This window comes from Marmota flaviventris, chromosome 8, assembly GCF_047511675.1.
Source record: "Marmota flaviventris isolate mMarFla1 chromosome 8, mMarFla1.hap1, whole genome shotgun sequence".
In the NCBI taxonomy this organism is placed as follows: Eukaryota; Metazoa; Chordata; class Mammalia; order Rodentia; family Sciuridae; genus Marmota; species Marmota flaviventris.
The window spans coordinates 6,851,417-6,873,344 of NC_092505.1; the positions used below are offsets into that span (position 1 = coordinate 6,851,417).

Genomic DNA, 21,928 nt, shown 5'->3' on the forward strand with positions numbered 1-21,928 from the left:
CTTACAGATCAACTACAAGCTCATACCTGCTGTTTTTTCAGGTATCCAAGTTTGTGGTAATTGTTACCTGGCTATAGAAAACTAATAGATCCCCTGTCATCCAGCTATTATAAGGCTGGGATATAGCTCAGGGGCAGAGTGAATGCTCTGGACTCAATCCCTAACTTCACACACACACAATATACATATATTCGTGTGTGTGTGTGTGTGTGTGTGTGTATCTTTGTTTGTCATATTTATTGCATTCATTTTCCATTATATTCTTTCCTTTTTATCTTGAATTTTCCTCTTTATATAGTCCAAATTTGGATGTATTTAATAGATTGTTTTTTTCCTTTGTGATATTTTTCTATCAATTTCCAGTTAGAACCTCATTTCAAGTTCCACTGAAGTTCTAAAAACTCAATTATGATTGGGTGAAAATTTCACAATGCATAACAAATTATCCCATTGCAAACCTTAAATGTATAGAATTTTATTTGTCAATTTATACCTCAATAAAACAGAGGGGAACATAAAAGTAAAATTTCAATTACATTTTCTAGCTTTTTGTGCAATTTAATTTTTAAAATTAACATTGTTATTTTAATTAACAGGAACTTTTACATGGCTCTAAAATTGCTTCCCCCTCCATCTCGTCCTCTTTTCTCCTAAGGTAACAATCATTTGATTTGGTCATCTATTGATGCACCACAACCCACCTCAGAACTTAGTGGCTTAAAAAGAGCCATTTTATGATTTTTCATAGTTCTGTGGGTTGGCTGAGGCTCAGCAGGGGGTTCTTTAGCTGGTCTCATTATAATTCATTCCTGTGGCTGGAGTCACATGGCAGTGGGGACGGAAATTCCAAGGTGGCTCCATTCACTTTGGATCCTGGTGGGGATGGAGGGAAGGCCATTCTTAGTGGGGACACTGGGGCCCTGTCTCTCTCTCCCTCTCTCTCCCTCCTGTCATCCCCCATTTTCCTTTTCTCTCTCCACTTTGCCCTGCTCCCTCTCCTCATGGTCCTTCAACATGGTCTGTCCATCAAGGTCACTGGGCTCCTTACATGGTGCTCAGGGTGCCCCCAAAGTGCAAAAGCTCAAGCTGCCCACCTGTTAGGGCTTGGGTCCTGAGCTCTCACCCCTGCTGGTTGAAACCGGTCACAAACGTTCCTATCCACAGGACATGGCCCAGGAACTTCCCTCCTCACCTGCTCACCTCCAGGTAGGACTTTCTTGGGCTACTTTTGATTACTTATGATTCCAAACAAACTTTGTAATCAACTGACCTGGCTCCAGATATAAAGAGAAGACAATATATTTATTAGTACTGTTTTACATTTATAAATTAAGTCGGGGAGAATTAACATTTGTTTTGATGTGATGTCTTCCTATCCAAAAGTATGGTATGTTATTCCATTTCTGTTTCAATCAACTGTTGCATCTTTTAAAGACTTTAACAGTTTTTTTCATGTAGGTTTTTTCTCTGCCTTCACATGTTTTATTATTTCCTGAATTCTTTAATCCAACTAGATCTTTTCTTCTTTCTCCCTCAGTCTGTTTTGATTTATGATATGATAGTAAAATCTAAATGAAATTTTCTTCTAAACATGAAACCACTTAGTCTAATATAATTTACCAAGTAATCCCTTATTCTAGTGATGCCTTTTTTATCATATATTAAAATCTTATGTGCAACTTAAATATATACAAAAATAAATAAATAAAACAAAATCTTATACTCTAATATATTGAAATCTGTTCTGAACTATCTGTTTTGTTCCATTGATCTTACGTCAAAATGATGCTGTTTTAATGCTTATAGTCTTACTGTATTTTACTTCTAGGAGGGCCTTTTTTCTTACAATCAACTTTTTTTGTTGTTGTTGTTACTGGGGATTGAACCCACGGGTGCTTTACAACTGAGCTACATCCCCAGCCCCTTTTCTTTTTTGTCAGAGTCTTGCTAAGTTGCAGACCTTGTGATCCTTCTTCCTCAATCTCCCTGGTTGCTGGGATTACAGGTGTGCAGGGTGGCTCTACAATCAACTTTTAAAAAGATACATCACTTCAAAATGCTCCTTTAATATAATTTCATAAATTTTGTCATTAAAATTACTGGGATATTAAGAGGAATTAATTAGACCTAAAAATTAATTTTATATCACTGAACCTTTAAAATTGTTTTGATTCCCAATTTGGAAATACTGTAAAACTCTCCATTTTTCACATTTTATATTTTTAAATTCAGCATTATAGCTTTATCCATGTGATACAAGCATATATCACATTCCAATTACTCCAAATATTTTATATTTTTATTGCTCTTGAGAAGACACTCCCTACCTTCATTTTATTTTCTAATGGGTTATTGCTGTAAATAGAAAAGCCTATTGATTTTTGTATATGTAACTGTCTTAAAATTTACAGGCACAATGCATAGATGGCCTAAAAATCAACAGTCTTTATTTTTCTATGAATTAGCCCAGTCTAACTCTCCAGCAACCACTTTTGCTGAGGGCAGGTTGGGAGAATCAATCCTACTATCCATGTGGAACTCAGTTTAGTGTTTTAGACTTGTCTTTTACTTCTCCATTCTCCTCACCTAAAGTATTCTGTCTAGGGTGGAGAGAGGCATGTGGTTTAAGTGTCGTGCTCCATGGGTGTCTGCCACAGTCTCAGCTGGAGAGTTTGCAATCTCTCCACATAGGCCATACCAAGACAAGCTACAGGGATTGCTAGATTTGGCCCAGAACCCCTGTGGCTGAGTCATCTCTCACTCAATCTTGCAGGTCACAGCTCTGCCATCTCCATTGCTGACAGGGACCCAAATCCAAAGGGGTAGCCAGTTTCCACCCTAACACTTATTCTGGCTCTCCTCTCTTTCCAAACCCCCTCCTCTATAGTGGATATCTTCATATCTGAGAAAATGCTCTTTATCACACATTTTGTGTTTTGGTGGTGTAAATCTGATAGAGGGAGAGTTGGGAAGCACCTATTAGGAACTTTGAGGGATTAAAAAACTGTTAGCTTAATATTTCAAAATATTATCCTATGGTGTATATTTATCTTGTCTCTTGCTATTATGAAATTCAAGTGTCCACAAGACCATGACCAATCACCCCGCTTCAACAATGACCAACATGTGCTTTGATTATCACTTTGTCCCAACCAAAACTCCTCCCACTGCCCCACACTCCTCTTCTAGCCAAACTCTTTTTCAAATAATTTTTCTTTTCTTGGCTGTATTCCAGAGGTTTGGGTATCAAATATTCACACTTTATTATTTTTTTTTATTTCTTCCTTGACCTGATATATTTGGGAAAGTGTAGCTTAATTGCCAAGTGGTTAAAGTTTTGCTAAAGTATCTGGAACATACTCAGTTAATTGGATTTGAGATTTTCTTTGTGACCAGTATGTAGTTGTCTCAGCCCGTTTGTGCTGCTGTAACAAAATATTATAGACTGTATTATTTATTTTAAAACACTTTATTTCTCACAGTTCTGGAGGCTAGGAAGCTCAAGATCAAGGCACTGGTAGATTTGCTGCTTGGTGAGGGCCAGGTATCTGCTTCCAAGATGGTTCTTTGAACATCTCTGGAAGGTCCAAACTGTATATTTTAACTTGGAGGAAGAGATGTAAGGGAAAAGTATTAGCTAGGTCCCTTCAGTCCCTTTTATAGGGTACTCAATCCATGAGGGAAGAGCATAATTCATGAGCAATCATGTTTATATAAACATCATCGACACTTGAAAAGTGAATTCCCTTTGATTCTGTTTTATTAACCAATTATACCCCTTATTTTGTTAAAATTCTCTGTCTTTATTTTTTATCCAATCTCTGATAAACTCTATTTATCTCCTATCAACTGTCTTAGTACATGTATCTCTATGGCTTTTGTTGTACATGTTTTATTGTTATACATTCTGAGTTGAATTGTGTTCCTGCAAAATTCACAGTGCTAACCCCTAGTACTTCAGAATGTTACTGTATTTGGAAACAGAGTGTTTATAATCAAGTTAAAAATAGGTCATTAGTGTGACCTAATACAATATGACTGCTGTATTTGCAAAAAGGGAAAGTTTGGAGACAGACAGTAAAACAGGAAGAACACCATGTGAACATGAAGACACATTTAAAAATACCAGGTAGAGACAAGAGAGAGGACAGCCAAGAAGAGAAGACTGAACAGATCTTTCCCTCCTAGTCTTCCGAATGAATCAATTCTGCTGTCTTGAGTTTGAACTTGTAGCCTCCAGAAGTATGAGAGAATAAATTTCTGTGGCTTTAAGCCACACAGTTTGTGGTACTTTGTTATGGCCCCCCTAGCAAAGTAATGCACTGTGTTATTCTTCAATGGTTTTAATGTTCTATCTTCACTATCAGTTGCTAAAAATCACACCATTTGTTCCTTTAAAATTGCCTTTAACACTGCATTCCTGTTTGCCTTCACATTTGATTGGCAGTCCTTTGTCTGATCTGTTTAAAAAAATTATATATATATATATATATATATATATAGAGAGAGAGAGAGAGAGAGAGAGAGAGAGAGAGGGACACAATGTCTTTATTTGCTTAATTTATTTTTAAAATATTTATTCTTAAGTTTTAGGTGGACACAATATCTTTATTTTACATTTATGTGGTGCTGAGGATTGAACCGAGTGCCTCACACACAACAGATGAGCACTCTACCCTGAGCCACAACCCCAGTCCCCTTTTGTCTGATCTTTTAAGATCGTGGCCTCCCTTCGTTTTATGTGCCCAGGAATTTGTAGTGCACGCGTACACAGCACCGTGAACAGTGATAGCCTATATGTGAACTCTTGGTGGAAGCCGCCGAGTTTTTACATCTCCTTAGGAAAGTGCATTCATCTTTCTTTGCCTCAGTGCTGCCATTTTACAGACAAGGGAAGAATAATTACTCCTATACCTTAAGATTGTTATGGGAGGTCAAGTCAGAAAGCTAGGGTAACAGGATTATTTCAGGACTATTTCAGGGTTACCAGGCAGCTGACTTTGAAATAGAAATTTAATGTGCAGGAAGTTTATTGGGGGATACTCTTAACAGGTATGGAGAGGTGGGGTGTAGGAAGCATGATTGGACAGAGGAATAAGTTCAACAGTGATGCAATCACAACAAAGGCTCCACACTTAATGAGGAGGAGAGTGGGTTTGAACTATGTCCACAAGTTCTTTGATGTTCCCTTCCAAAGGTTAAAAAAAAACCAAACTCCATTCCTTTGAGTGGTCTGGATTTAGTGACTGTTTACTAATGAATAGAAGAGTAGATATGAGGTTTTAGAGACTAGGTCATACAAGGCCACACAACTCCAATTGTTCTCTCTTGGACTGCCTGGTCTAGAAGTTAGCTGCCATACTGGGAGGACTGTCAAGCAGCCTGTGGAGATGAAGCGAGGGCCACCTTGGAAGTGGATCTTCCAGCCTCAGTTAAGCTTTAGATGATGTAGCCCTGTCCAACTCCTTGACTGCAACTATCTGAGACCTTACGCCAGAGCCACACAGTTAAGTAGGTACTGAGTTCCTGACCCACAGACACTATAGTAATTATTTGTTTTAAACTACTGAATGCTAAAGTAACTTGTTACACAGCAAATTGATAACACAGAAAGCTTTGGCACCTATATGGTCCTTCAGTGTTGTCCTGAACTGGGGGAATGGGGAAATGGCCTTTATATTCTACAACAATTAGTCATCAAACATGGGTTGCCCTATACCGTAAGAAGGGATCATGAACTTGCTTGCTTCAGCAGCACATATACTAAAATTGGACTAATGCAGACAAGATTAGCATGGCCCTGCAAGGGTGACACACAAATCCGTGAAGTGTTCCACATTTTTGAAAAGAAAAAAAGCGGGGGTGGATCATGACCTTGGACAAGGCTTAGTTTGTGCTAAGGGCAAGTTCTGAGAGCAGTTAAGACTAAAACTCCCAGCAGCTCACCAAATGTGAGGATCAGGACAGACAACCCACAGCATCCACTTAAAAATGCTTAGTGAGATATCTCCTGTTGTCTCAGAATTAACCCTAGGCTTACAAATGAACCTTGAGGGCACAGTATTCCATCTTCCAATAACATACCTATAATTGGGGCCACTCTCCTCAAACCTCAATAAGAAGCTGCAGATCTGGCTCTGCTTCTACCAAAAACTTTGCCAGTGCTCTCTGTCACAGTCTATTCAGGAAGGCAGTGGAGGAAATGAAAAGAGGTGGCAGGCCTTGTGGATCCCAGTGGTGTTTCAGGTGGGAAGTGATATAGCAGAGCTGCCATAAAATGATCTCTCCAAGGTGCCAGTGAAGTCCACTGGAGGGGCCTGCATTCCATTTATTGCCAGCAGGTCTGTTTCATCAGGATTCCCCATCTGTACTTCAGAAAGGAACAAGATTTAAGAAGGATGGTAGAGTAGATAAGGGTGGACACAGGGCAGCCTTTAGTCCAGGCTTTCCTATGGCAGAAGTGTATTTCTTGTGGTTCAAAACTGTTTTGCTGGAACTTCATCTAAGATGGGGGTGTACTGATGGATGCTGACATTAGGTGCTGGAAAAGATCAAGCTGAGACTGATTTCCAATGGAACTGTCTGGAGGGAAGAGGGCCCCACTATGACTTCCCATCTGTGCCCCACATCAAGTTTCAAATAGGGGCCAGTTATCCAGATAAGCAAGGTCAACTGAGACAATTCCAGCAGCCTCTAGTTAGGATGCTTGCCTCATTTCCTCTCGTCTTCTTCCCTTCAACAGCAGTGGGGCCTTGAAGGTCTGAAAGCCAGAACCACAACTTGCACCCTTCCCACCCAAAGGAATAGGTGTCCTATTAAAGCCATGAGGCTGACACTTTGACATAGCATGATAACTTAGTAACTGAAATTGACCAAAAGTTATGGTATGTCAAAGGTGAGATTAAGGACTGAAAAAGATAGGAAGAGCAGTGATTGGGAAAAAATGGACTGTTCTGTTCTGTTTGGCACCTTCAGTGTTGTCCTGAACTGGGGGAATGGGGTCACCACAGGTCACACTGTTAACTGCTGGAAAGAGCTCTTTACATTGCACCAGCCTTCCACAAACATTGTGTACAACTTACAAAGACAAGTAAAATATGGTGTCCTCGAGGAACAGTTGTAAACTAAGCAAAGTAGGTTTGCTGTAAAAAACAAGCCTAGAAAGTGGCTACGTTTCTTTTCCCATTTCTCTACATAGACTACTAAGTTGTTTTTTTTTTTAATCACTTAAAAATGATGGGTGAGTCTAGTGAAGAGGAATCCATTTCTTGAATTGCATATAGACTAGTGATTATTAAGTCCCTAATGAATTGTTTTAGAATTGATGGGTCTGAATCGACGGAAAGATCTTTAAGACAAGAGGGAAGCCCTGAGAGCTGAGAGGAGCTGAACACTGACAACTGAACACTGGGAAACACCACATTTAGTAACCTTCAAAATCAATTGCAACTAAAGAACCACCACGGTCCGCCCAAGAAACACTTTAAATGCTTAAGAGGGGATCTTCTGAGATATTAATTCATGAAATCATTTAATAGAGAGACTGTTATCTTAAAAGTAATGCATTTTTTAAAAAAGATCAGAATCAAGGAATTTATTAAAAACCCCACTTCTTCACATTATTTAAATCAGTTAAAATAACAAAATTTGACCTTCCGCTTACAGGGAAAATCTCTATGTAAGCATTTACAAGAGATCTTATTTCAATAAATGTAGTCTGCGCTCAACACTGTACTGCTTGCCCTGGCTGGAGGCAGTACCCCCATTCCCCAGTAGCTGCTGTCTACTTTAGTCAGTTGTTGCTGGGAACAGAAAGGAGAACAGGCAGGTCTGTTCCAGCTCGAATCGTGCAGTTCCAACCAATCTGCGAGCCCGGGCCTGCGAGCGTGCCTGCCCTCCCCGTCGCGGCCCGCGCCGTGGCGCACGCTGAATATTCAGCACCCGCTTCCAGGACACGCGCCTGGGGAATACCCACAACCCCTCGCGGCGCGCGGAGGTGGGCTGGCGGCTGACCCAGCGCCGCGGTTCCGAGCCGACCGAGGTCACCCCGCGCTTCGCGAGACCTTGGCCCGGCGCCGGCGGGGGCGGGGCGGGCGCCCGGCCGCCAATCAGCGCTGGGCAGGACGCGAGCGCGGGGCCGCACCCCAGCGGGTGACCGGGGTGCTCCCGTGGGAGGGCGGAGAATGGCGCCAGGCCGGGGAGGGGCAGAGCGGGTGCCGGCTCCATAGAATCCCGGGGAGGAAGAGGGGGAAGGCTGGAAGTGAAGGGAGGAAACAGGTGTGAGGAAGGACTGCATTCCTAAGCTGTAACCTCCTGAAGCCACCTCTGCAGCGCAGAGCTCTGTGCCGCACAGCCTGATGGGAGACCCGGCCTTCCATCACTAGGCGCGCCGGCAAGACGGCCTCGGCCCCGCCCCCTGCCGCGGGGCACGCCGGGAGAGCGGCGACCTCCCCCTTTCCTCCCTGAAGGAGGGAGAAAGGGGTATTTCCGAAGAAAGACAGTCCTTGCGGAAGGGGTGGGGCTATCTGAGTACCGCCCCCCACTCCTGGCGGGGGTGGGGCTAGGGTGCGAGTCCCGCTGCCCGCGCTCAGACCCGCCCCTGCGCCGGAAGGAGGAAAGCGTGGGTCCTACTCCCTATCGGATCTGGGGAGCCGCGCCGACGTAGAGTGCGAAGTCACGTGACTCCACGAGGGAGGGGGCGGGGCTACCCCTCCTTCGGGTCACGCGCGACCGGAAGTGGTGGTCGCTCCGTTGAATCTGAGATGGGGACTTCCCTGGACATCAAGATTAAAAGAGCGAATAAAGTTTATCACGCCGGGGTAAGTGGAGGGGTGGCCGGGCCTGGGGATTCCGTTGTCTCTAGCGCCCCCCACACCTCTGGGCGACCCTGAACGAGGCGGAATGACACCGCCAGGTGCGCTCCTGCCAGGTGTGTCCCGCGCGCTGCTTACTGCTGCGTGAGGGTCGTGGAGGGCGTCTGCGGGGCGCGCAAGGGCCTGGGCGCGGCGCCGGCGCTGCGGCTGTCGGGCCTCGCACGTCCTGTGCGCCGCAAGTCCCCAGGCCTGACCTGTCACACGGAGCCCTCGGGCGGAGGAGTTGATGATCAGACAGACGCCCCTTTCCCAACCCCCTAACGTGGCCGCAGCGGGCTCATGAACGAAAAGGACAATTAAGTTTGAAAGCAGAGGTATGCACATCTGGTAGAAACATACTTAGGCAGTGGTCACTTCTAATAACATACAAGTTACACCTTTTCTGGGAAGGAATGGCATATTAAAAGCAAGTCAAAGCAAACCTTTACATCGTTAACAAGTTTTGTGCCATTGGCCTCCCACGGGCCTTGGTTTCCTTATTTGCAAAATGAGAATATTGGAAGTTTCCTTCAACTTGGAATCTGAACCCTTATCTACGTCAAAATCAGTCACTCTGGAGAATTTTAAAATATTATTGACAAGGTCCCACTACAGAGATACGGGAGATGCTGATGTTCAAGAGCTAGGGTTGAACATTGCTATTCCCATGCTCTTTGGAATAAAATTGATATCATTCCTTCGTCACATGAATGCAAAGTGATGTCAAATGGGGCAGAATACCAGGCAAAGATCTTGAATGAATGCTAAAATGTTTGGGTAAGAGTTGGGGAAACCTAATAATTGTACAGACTCAAATGACCACCTCTCAGGTTATTACTTAACAAATGGAGATGCTACCTTTATAATGGATGACTCTTCTAGTCACCACACAGAACCAAAATCAACAAGAACACCACCTTCCTATCACCACTGACAAGACTGACTGAAGTTACACACCCCTGATGCACTGAAAAGGACACAATCACCTATGAAGTATTCTTGCCAAAAATATTTAATCTGCATGGGTTCATAAAGAAACCAGGCATGTCCCACTTGAGGGTCATTCAGTTCAACAGTTGACCAAAATAGCTCAGAAACATTGGTCCTAAAGAAAAGGCAGGAGAGGTTTTCAAGATTAAAACACACCTAAAGGAACATGGGAACCAAATACTGTGCACAATTTTTGATAAAAACAAATTTAAATGTGGACTATATGTTAAATAATGTTTTTTATTTGCGTTGAATTTCCCCAGTGTGCTATTTGTATTTTGGTTACATGGGAGAATATTCGACATGCTCATCAGTATTTAGAAGCAAAGTGTTAAAGTAACTAAATCTCAGATGGTCCCACCATAAATTGTGCACATGTATCTGTTCTTGTTTGTGGTGCAGGAGAAAGAGAAAAAGCAATTGTAGTAAGATATTAAAAAATTGCCAGATCTTGTTGAAAGCTTTGTAGGTCTACACTATATTCTTTAAAAAACAGCAGCTTTGTAGGTATAAAATCCAAATAACTTAAAATCCACCCTTCTACAGTATAATTCGATGTTTTTAATATATATTTGCAGAGTTGTGCATCCACCACACTATCTAATTTTAGAAAATTTTCATTACCCCCAAAAGAAACCCTGTACATATTACTAGTTACACTCATTCCCTCTCCCTGCTCACCCCTGGCAATCACAAATTTACTTTCTGTCTCTGAATTCGCCTATTCTACACATTTCATATAAATGGAATAATAATACAAGATGTGGCTTTTTATTACTGGCTTCCTTCTTTGAGCTAGCATAATGTTGTCAATGTTCATGCATATAGTTTTATGTGTCAATTCCTTAGTCATGTTTGTGGCTAAATAATATTCCCTTGTATGGCTAGACCACATGTTTATCCTTTCATTTGTTGATGGACATTTAGGTTATTTTCATCTTCTGACCTTGAAGAATAATGCTGTTATAGACAGTCTAGTAAAAATTGTTATGTGAACGTGTTTTCATTTCTCTTGGATATATTCCTGGGAGTGGATTTTGCCTGGTAACTTTATGTTTAGCTTTTTTTGAAGAATTGCCGACTATTTTCAAAAATGCCAGTCATTTAGGGTGCACCAGCAATATCTGAAGTTCCCAATTTTTCTAATACTTTGTATCCATATATCTTTTTGGAAGCTTGGAAATTGTTCTAAATAATAATGGAGGAGGGGCAATGACAAGTACATTTAAAAGTCTGACATTTTACTCAGAAATGTTACCCCTGCTGAGATGCTGAGATGTTTTTTGAAACTAATGTACCGGTAATGAAAAGTACATTTAGAAAAGGTGCAAGCAATGAGATGGTGAAGTTGCCCCAGTAGAACTCTTGTGCAGCCAGGACTGTTCTCTGTGGGGAGCAGAATTGAAGATGAGATCAGCTGTGCCTCATAACATATCCCTTGGTGCTGTTACCAGGAGGAGAGTCTCCAGTTAGCTTACAGCAGTATTACTCAATCTTCAGTCACTTTTTATGTTTAAATGTATTTTTAAAGGAGATTATTATGTGATAATTGTAAAGAAAAGCCTAACTTCTACTAAATGGTCACCTATGTTTTTTAAGGCAAGAAAGAAAGTGAAAAAGTTACTAAATCAATAGATCTAATCAGTTGACAAAAATATATACCCGGCCCTGTGTACACATGACTTAGGTGCTAGACCCCAGGATCTGCTCTTCAGAATAGGTGGATTCTGCAGCCAGCACTGTCATGGCTGCTTCCTGAGATGTAGGTGTAAGACCTGGAGCTGGCTGGTTGCTTGGTAAGGTCTCAGTGACCATGGACAATGCATATTTTGAGTGTAGTTTGCACCTGGGTTGAGGGAAGGGCAGCACCTCTTTCCTACCCTTCCCAGCTTCAGTTGGCTGCAGGTGGAGCTAAGGGCATACGAAGTTTCCATTTTTTCCATCCACCTTGGTGAAGATTCAGTTACTAAAGACCATGCAATTCTTGTCGTTGGTTACCCCCTTTGTCTGACCCTAAGCAATAACATCCCAGGCCTGAGATCATTCAAGTGAAACATGTTTGTCCATATAACCATATAAAGCAATCTTATGTCCCAGCGGAGGTTCTTGGGAAACATGGGTTAGGGGTTTTGACAGGTGGTATCATTTACTTTTCTAATGAGGAAATTGAGGCTGAGACAGGTTGAAGAATGTGATCATCCAACTAATGACAGAGCTAGGTTCCAACTCAGATCAGTCAGATTCCAAATTGTGTCCACTCAGTACTTATTATACTGCATCCCAGGAGTGGCCATTTTTATGCAGAATGGTGGAGTTTGTAACATGGAAAGGGCCCGTTATTTGTTTCCTAGGAGTGCTATAAATAACATTGTCATATTTCAATTAAAAAAAAAAGACTGATATGGCTTCTATTCTGGAGATAAGCTGATTCTAACTTTGGAGGGCGGGGGTTGCAGGTATAGACTCTTACTATGCTTGTTGCCTAGGTTGGCCTTGAACTCAATCTTCCAACCTTAGCCTCTAGGGTAGCTAGGATTACAGGCATGTGCCACTGCACCTGCTATTATGCTGATACTGTGTTTTTCAGACTTTTAGTTATGAAAGCAGTTGAAAACAGTTTTGATTTTATGGATACTAGAGAACCTAAGTTATACTTGGATTTAAAATTGATATTTGGGTTCTTTTTCCTGGAGAACAATGTTCTTTGACAAAATTATTAAATTTGAAGCTTTGAAAATATAAGTGCAATACATGCCATAGAAGAAGGATGTAAAGGGAAAAGGCTCTTTTGGACTCCCTTCCTGCCCTTAGAGGTATCCACAGGTGGTTTGTGTACTGTTACAAACATTTATACACACCATGTGCAACTGACAGCTTGTTCTTTTTTGCTTAATAGTGTATTCTTATCTGGGATTTTTTTTTTTTTCATACCAACACATTTTCATTACTCCCTTTTTTTTTTTTTTTTTTTGGATTTTTATTTAAGCAGTAAATTCATTCAGATTCAACTTATGTCTGTTGATCTCTGGAAGACGGCAGGTCAAGCAGAGATAAGTAAATATATAAAATGAAAGAGGAACACAGAGTAGGATCTAGTCATTTTGGGGAAGAGGAATCTGGGGCTCTTCTGGAGCTTCACTGAAGCTAATTTTGAAAATGAAGTATTAAATCAGAGTCTAAACCCTGCTACTTTAGAAACTGAGGCTGCTGAATTGTGAATTCAAGGCCAGCCTTGGCAATTTTTGTTGTTGTTGTCATTGTTGTTTTTACTGAAATATCACAGTGTAATTTACAGTGCTCCTGGGAAATGAATAACAACCATTTCCATGTTGGCTTCAGTCAGGAGGAGTAGACAGCAAAGTGAACCAGAACTTGTGGACATTTGGGACGTGATCTCAGTCCAGTGAAAGGTTTTTTTGCTGTTACTCTTCCTCATCTGAATTGGCAGCAACAGCAATATTTTTTAATGCAACTTGGCTTTATTGTCTTTCCAAACAATTTCTTCTTCAAGTTAATTCTGTTCTATTAAGAATACACTTCCATGGGCTGGGGTCATAGCTCACTAGTGGAACACTCGCCTCGCACATGTGAGGCACTGGGTTTGATCCTCAGCATCACATAAAAATAAATAAACAAAATAAAGATATATATAAAAAAGAAAAGAATACACTTCCATGGGCTGGTGTTGTGGCTCAGTGGTACAGTGCTCGCCTAGCATGTGAGAGTCCCTGGGTTCAATCCTCACATCATATAAAAATAAATAAATAAAGGTATTGTGTCCAACTACAACTAAAAAATAAATGTTAAAAAAAGAATTATACTTCCTTAAGTTGGCTGTTCAGCATATTCAATTGTAATATTAATGTCTCTTCTTAATGCAGACATTTCCCACTAAGTACTTTTATGGATACTAGAGAACCTAAGTTGCATCCCACAAAATTTTTGCTTTTAAATTATAAAGAACACACCTTTAACCCCATCTGGTCCACCTGGAAAGGGGCAGGGGACCAGGAGAGATGGGACGAATTTGGAAGAAGTGGAATCACCTGCTCAGATTTAGGAGCAGACACTGCTCCAGGGGCCCTGATGAAGCTTTGTGGTTGAGTAGCTTCCTGCTCTGTGGCAACATGGAAGACACCAACATAAATGCTGTACTGTCATGTCCCAAAATTGTCTGCAGCAAGATTTGATTTGTAGTATTTTTATTATGGTACAACTTAAATATCTTCTAATCTTGTTACAATTTTTTTACATGAGTTATTGTGCTTTACTTTGTGATGTGGCAACAACTCTGCCACTCACAGGCTTATAATAATTTCTGGTATTAGTATTTCAATTTTATTTAATTAATTAACTTTTTAGAACTGGAGTCTTGCTAGGCTGCCCAGACTGGCCTCAATTTCCTGGGCTCAAGTGATCTTCCTGCTTCAGCCTCACATGTAGCTGGGATTAGAGGCATGTATCACTATACCTGACTCATCTTTAAATTTGAGAAAATTCTTTTTTTAAAAAAAAATTTTTATTTTGTTTATTCATTTTTATGTGGTGCTGAGGATTGAATCCAGTGCCTCACATGTGCAAGCCAAGCACTCTGCCACTGAGCCACAACCCCAGCCCTGAGAAAGTCTTATGAGCAGAATTATGGAAACTATAGCTCTAATAAGAAAATGAGATTTTGATGGAGAAGAGGAATGTCAAGTCGAATGGCCAGGGAAAGACAGTAATATGGGACTGTTTACCATAATTCACTTGTAACCAGTAGTTACAAACATTCATGGTGTATACCTTCACGATTGCACGGATTGCCTTCTGTTGTCTGTATATTAGGAGTCTACCCAATTAAAATACATATATATTTTAATATTTGTATTCCTAGGCCTGGCAGTACCTACCACTTGGTAGAGTGCTGAAAAACTGTTTAATGATGATTTGAAGTCTTAAAACATTTGAACAAAATTTCTAACACTAATATTTTTTTCCAATACATTAATCAGAAAGGGGGAACTCTTCTTATAGGTACATTATGGGTTTGCTTTGTAATTATAAATAATATTCTAGGTGTCAGTTCTAGACAGATGTTGGTAAGACTATTCCTATTTTGACTTAGCCCCAAAGCAACTATTGGGCCCCTCATTACTTGTATTTGCTCTAGAATAGTCATTTTTAAGGGAATGATTAAAATAAATATGGGAGGAGAGATTTCAGAAATCCTAAAAATATGTTTTCTCATTCAGGAATAGAAAATAATAGTTTCCCAAAGTTGGATTCCCCAGGGTCTTCCTCCCAGCTCTTTGGGCCCAAGGTGAGCACAGACCCTTCCTCAGACTTCCAACATTATTGTCATGCCACCTTCTTGCTACAGTTCCTTCCCACTGAGTCTAAAAACTTAACCTCTTCCCAAAGCACCATGTTTGGGATGAGACAGTCAGGAATATGATAAAAATTCCCTAATTTCAAATCTCCAGCAAAAGTTACTGAACTAATACTGTCTTATGAGAACATGCATCGAGTGCTTTAATCCTTCCCATTGCTCTGTGGAGGTGCTGATGCCCCACTATGTGTTGAGAAGACAGAGGCCAGGAGTGTTCAGTGACACACCCTGGGCCCTGGTGAGAGCAGACATTTGAACTGTGTCTTCTTATTTCCAAGTCCAGGACTCATGTGCCTTCTCTGGATCTTCATTCTTATCTATGGGATGGAAATGGCTCCTACTCAAAGGTTGAAGGATTCAATTAATGTTTCAAGAGTCATGGATTCTGACTCATAATGGTGGCTCAGTTGGTGGGTGGTTATATTATTCCATTTCTCATGCCTCACAGAGACAGTTTGACCTACAAGAACTGTTCTTGGGTGCCATGCCTTAATCACATTCGTATACCCCACAGATGGCATAGTAAGTACTTGTTAGACAATTTGCATATTGTCAGATACTCGTCCACTGTGGACTTGGAGGAAGGAGGGTCAGTGAACACAGATATTGTAGCATTTTTCACCCCCAAAGCTGAGTGTGATTTCGGTGTTGCTATATACTTCTTTGCATGGTATAGTAATATGTTCTTGATCAAAAGTTTGACTAAGATGCATTAGAAATTACATCTTCAGTGCACTAGGGGAGCTTATTGGTTACAAGAACCCTGCAGTAAATCTTTCTGTAATGTAAATATAATTCATTTGTTTTTATAAATTCAGAATGTTTTACATTCTTAAATCTGGCACATGTACTCATGAAAATGACACTGTTAAATATTATGGTTGTGAAATGCATAAATAAGAGATTTATTCCCAGTGCAGCCAGGTTCCAGTGACAGGGGATTTATGTACTGTGGGCCGATTACTATAACCATAGAAACCTCTAGATCTGCATTTTGTCTTACTTGGCTTGCATGTAATTTCTTATTTAAAAAAATAAAGAGTGGAAACTCTGTACATAACAGCTCATTATTATGAAGAAAAATTGCAAAGCTGAAGTGCTATTAAAAAAAAAAAGCCTAACTATTTTATTTGTCCTACTGAGTTCTCAGCAAATGAATTATAAGTGGGTCTCTTTTCACTGATAAACTAATATTCCTGAAAAGGCTTGTCTCCTAAATCATAATCTAACCCTTATATAATGCATGAGGGGGATTTGCAGAATTATCCTAGCCTGCTTGGAAACTGGGATGCAATAAAACTGTCCCTGTAGTTCTCTATTAATTGCAGCAGATCTCATGCTGGCCTGAGCCGGCTCCACCACAACAGGGTGTGTCTGCTTCCAGACACAGCGACTGGACAAGTCTCAGCACGCCACACGCTCGTGACCTGGTGGGCTGCTCTCTTTCTGCCCTGTCCTCCTGGATTCTGCTGTGTCACCAGCCGGGCCCTCCCTGTGGCCTGAATCCTTTGGTCCTCATCTTCCACCCCACTGCTGTCTCTCTCCAGTGCTGATGGCCCCACTGGGCCGCTCACAGGCTGACACTCAGTTCGGCAGGTTTGGGGAGATGGCACCTCTCTTGTCCTGTTCTCCCCCCTCACAGGCTCCTTCCCCACTTGGTGGCCCAGTTGGTCTGTCCATGTTCATCTTCCACTTCAGTGAACACTGATTTTCCTTATAGGTGGCCCCAGTGCCCAGCCTATTTGAGCAAGTTCATAGCTGTTGTACTTTCCCGCTGCCCTCCTTCCCCCACCAAAAAATGCTGCCTTCTCCCTTCCCAGTATGTATCCTACTAGGCTGAGGTAGACCCTCTGATACCCATCACTCAGTGTCACACCTCAGTTCCCTTCCCTGAAGTTTTCTGCCCACACTCAATGGCTGACCTCTTAGCAAGGAAGGTTCCCAAAAGTTGGATGGAGAAGCTGGGTTTCCATTTCCTCTCCATTTTCATTTCAGCTACACCTGAAGGGTTTGTAGCTCTTCACCTCTTCCTGCTTTTCCTCTGGTAGTTGTTTTATCTGCATGCACCTCTTTTCCTAGACATGCTGTAGTCCCCATTTCCCTTCGTTACTTTTGTAGGCATCAGCCTCTGTTCAGAAAGCAGACTGCCATGGTAGCCAGCAGCTATGGGGTCATCTGCTTCCCTTCCCAGTGAGTGCACGAGGCCAGGCTGTTTGAGAGGAGCATCAACAAATCAGCAGCTGACAGCAGCAGGCCAAGCTCAAATCAACTTTGCCCTGTTTGGGTGTCCAGGGCTTAGGGAGGTCAGTCAGTGCCTGGACCTGCCACAGACCAAGTCGGGATTCTGCTCTTGGTGGTGGTGGATGACTGTGCCTGGCCCTCTTCTCTCTGGTGGGGGTATACCTGGGGTCTTTTCGGTTGCAGCAGGGCTGCTCAGAGCCTTCACTATGCAGAGCTCAGTGCCTGCCAGGCCTGTGGGTGCAGATCCTTCTCTTCTAGAGGGGTTTCTAGATCAGCTGTTCCCAGGCCACATTTTGGGGAACCTCATTTCTTCTCATATTTGCATTTTAAAATATATATATGGCAAAATTGAAACTTTTCTACAAATAAAACATCAAGTAAAAGCTTCTCATTGGTATGTCCTGTCATGTTTTCATACAAAGATGTTAACAATGGTTTGTTGTAAACACTTTGTGGAAGGAAGAGTCCTCACTCCAGGTGCCATCCAGGTCCCTTGCACACAAGGTTTTCTGGACACATTTTCTTGGTGAGCAGCTCTGGGGAGACTGCCTTGCTTTCTTATTGTCTGCAGTGAGGAGACTGTTTATTCTCTTATATGCAGAAAAAAATTTCAGGCTCAAGAGAAATGGCTTCTTTCTCAAGGCCATTGAAAATATATTCACCTTTCATCCCATAAATTACAAATGAATGTTTCTCCCTAAATAGCTCAAGAAAATGAATATTATTTAGGGTAAAGGTTGACCAGAAAAAAATTGAAATAATGAAACATAAAATGAAATTTTACATATAATTCTAATGTCAATTTTTATGAACATAATGCACATCAAAACAGCTCATACTGATGAACCAGAGCTGGTCTGTTTGAAGTGAGGATAGCCAGTCCCCTGCTGCACTCCAAGACCCTAAAGTGACTATTCAGATGGATGCCTGCTTAGGCCTCTTGGCCCAGTGGTCACTTTGAAAAGTACAGGTTCAGTATGACCTGGTGGTGTCCACCTCTAATCCCAGTGACTGGGAGGCTGAGGCAAGAGGATTGGAAGTTCCAAGGCCAGCCTCTACAGCTTGGTGAGACCCTCACAATTTATTGAGACCCTATCTCAAAAAAGGACTGGGGTTTAGCTCAGCAGTAGAGTGCCCTGGGTTCCATCTGTGCTACCAAAAAAAAAAAAAAAGCTCTGGTTCTAGGATATAATGACCAGCCAGAACCAGCTAGCACGGTTAAAGTTTTTTTTTTTTTTTTCATTCCAACCCATTTTATTTGGCCTCACGTCAGAATTTATAGGTTGGATTAATTTCCAGGTTCAAGGCAATAATACAGAGCACGGAACAAGACTTTTTACTTCATTTACTGGAGGATGTAAACCACCAGTTGATTGACATCCTTGGGTAGTCTCTACCAGTTTTCTCCTTGGTAACTGCCTGACTGGAGTCCATGCCTGTGCACAGTGTGAGGGGGCAGTCTCCAGCCACCTTCGCTGCAATCCTTACTCAAGTTTGAACTTGGGCTGAGAAGGTGGTAAGGCTGTGGTCCTCTGGCTCTTAATTGGAACCTGTACTTCATCAAACTGCCCTGACCCTGGTTATTGATGTGCAGGTAGAACTTGCCTCTACGTAACTTCAGGGCCATACCAGCTGTGCTCTGGCAAGTCTGCTATGTCCACCGCACCCTCCAATGCTGCCTCCCCTCTCCTCCCCTCGATGATGTTCTTATTCACACTTAACAGTTTGACTCACATGCCAGGAATGATGTCAGCCAAAAAAAAAAACAAAAAAACAGGCCCTTTTTTTGTTTCATCACAAAGGATTGTTCCAGACAGTTACCCTAGAACCCAAATTATCATCTTTGGGAAAGGAACAGAAGCCCCATCACTTGAATTAAGGGGTAAAAGGGCAGAAATTCCCTTCTTTAATAATAATCAGGGAAATGTGAAAATTTTGTTCATTTAAAAAAGGTACATTAAAAAAGGTTATTCTGACCATATGTTTCACATCTCTCAAAAATTTTTAAAGTAGTTTTGTAAATAAAAAAATAAGGGCTGGGGTGTGGCTTGGTGGTAAAGCTAGCATGCAGGAGACCCCAAGTTTCATCCCAGCACTGCAAGAAGAAAGAGGAGGAAGAATACAATGTATTGCTAAGAAAATTCAAGTAATACCAAGAAGTAACAAATGAAAAGTAACATTCTCTGCTTCTCCGGCTACTACCCCAGGAGCACTCCCCAACATTAACCACTCCTGGCCTCCCACTATGGGGTCCTCCTCCGGATGAGCCTGAAACCCAAGCCTGATGGGTGCTGCTGTGGTACAGGTGATCTGCCAAGGTGCCCTCCAGCTGAGCCCTTGCTACCCATGACTGGTCACCCAGGCTGTCCCCTTCATTTGTGCTGGACTCTCCTCTCACCCTCTGTGCCTGAAGTTTGCCTGCATCCTGGCTTGGATTTGGATGGTAGACCCTTTTGTTGTTGTTTATGTGTAATTTCACTCTGGGATTTCCCTTTGACGGCTGCTGGGCTGTCAGAATGTGCGCCCTGGTGTGGGAAGCTTTTCTTTGGCGGAGTCTCTCTCTCTCCACAGTCATTACTTTGGCATGTCATTGTCCAGCTCTCTGAAGTTGGAGCCCTCCTGAGCTATTGGTTTAGTCTGGAGTCTTCACATGCACTTAGGCCAGCAATTCCAACCAATGTCAACTTAACCACCGAGCCACATTCCCAGCCTTGTGATCCTCCTGCCTCAACTTTCTGAGTTGTCGGGATAACAGATGGCACCAGAGCTCCTGGCCCAATGTCAATTTCTACACTCTGCAAGTTTAATATTGTTGAACTCTAAACTCAGGTAATCTCTAGTGATGTGTCATTTTGCTAACAGGCAGTTAGTTACCTAACCTCTGAAACCACACAACACACCAGAACTAGAATTTAATACTCCTCTGACAAAGACCCCATTATTTACTTTTACTTTTGTAAACAGTATTGATAATCTTTATTTTTCCTCTTCCCAACCATTAACCCAGTGGCTCAGGTTTCTTTTCCAGACTCTAGATGTTTCAGAACTAGAAATTTGGGATCTTGCTCTGGGGACAGTAACCTTGCTTTTTGCCACCTCATTTTACTGGGTTTTTCCCCAGTGCTTATTCTATGCTGTGCTTAGAAGAGAGGGTAGGTAGATGCCAAGCCACCTGAGGTCCTTGCCTCCTGGTGGGTAGGCCAGAATGCTTCTGAATGAATAATTGTATTACTTCTTGTATCTTCTGGGCAGTCAGTGTGCCTAACTCATGTAAATTGATAGCTTGATATTTTGCTACAGTTCCACTGATAGTGATTTTTTAAATAGATTTTTTACTTAGTCACTTAGAATGACCCTATGTCCAGAAGGTAGTATAACTGTATTTCCTTCTATGCTTGATACCTCCATGGTTATTTTTTAAGATTTTTTTTTCATTGTAGTTGAACATGATACCTTTATTTTATTTATTCATTTATTTTTTATGTGATGCTAAGGATCAAATCCAATGCCTCACATGTGCTAGGCAAACACTCTACTGCTGAGCCACAGCCCTGGCCCCTCCATGGTTATTTTTTTTAAACGAGGCATAATTGCATATAATAGAGAACCCTTTTCAGTGTTGAGTTCTTTGATACTAACCACCATCTTATTCTGGGTATGGAACAGTTCCATCACCCCAGAATTCTCTAGTGCCCTTTTCAGTCAGTCTCTCCCACTACTATCAACCCCATCAGTCTTAGAGTTTGGCTCTTCCAGAGTGTCAAATAAATAGCATGAATATGACTATTTGCTGCATATCTGGCTTTGTCAGTAGCTTAATGCATGTGAGATTCCCCCAAGTTGTGTGTGTTAGTAGTTCTTACCTTTCATTGCCAAGTGGCCTACCCAGTGTATATGTACTGCAGTTGTTCATCCATTCACTCATATAAGGATGTTGGGGTGGTTATGGATAAAGCTGTTGGAAGCATTTGTGCAGGGGTTTTTGGGTGAATATAAGCATTCATTTCACTTGGGTAAAATCCATGGATAGGAGTGCTGGGTAGCATTATCTCAGTTTTAATGATAGCTCAGAGATGGAACATTGTCTACAAAACTCTCCTTTCTGGAATTTCAGTCAATACACATAGTATTGGCCATCACTCACAATGTGGAGAAATATCTGGTGATTGTTTATTCTGTTTTTCAAGCAAGATGGAAAACAGTTGTTATACAGAATAGTGGAAATGGGGATACCTAACACATTGAAATCTCTTCAATGTCTCTGATCTCCATTTTCCAACCCAAATGAGTCTCTGAGTGCTATTAAGGAAGAGTAGAGTGTTTCAATAAGCAATTAATTGTCTAATTCCTGTTTTCCCACTTGGCTCAGTAACTTACCTATGATTCGTCTTCACGTTAGTTAACTATTTAATGCATTTGATTCCCCATTGGTAGATAAAAGAGCTTTCACCATCGTGTACAAGATCTTTAGACC

General features: G+C 41.7%; 1 protein-coding gene and 1 pseudogene across 1 annotated transcript in view; both read left to right on the forward strand.

Moving 5' to 3' along the window:
- Positions 1-5,743: 5,743 nt before the first annotated feature.
- Positions 5,744-5,843, forward strand: LOC114087837 (U6 spliceosomal RNA; annotated as a pseudogene).
- Positions 5,844-8,676: 2,833 nt separating this feature from the next.
- Positions 8,677-21,928, forward strand: part of Vps26c (VPS26 endosomal protein sorting factor C) — a 40,275-nt gene continuing 27,023 nt past the window's right edge. Inside the window, exon 1 of the mRNA XM_027929026.2 lies at positions 8,677-8,819. Within this exon, the coding sequence (XP_027784827.1) occupies positions 8,763-8,819 (57 nt within the window). The 5' untranslated portion in view covers positions 8,677-8,762. The remainder of the gene's footprint in view (positions 8,820-21,928) is intronic.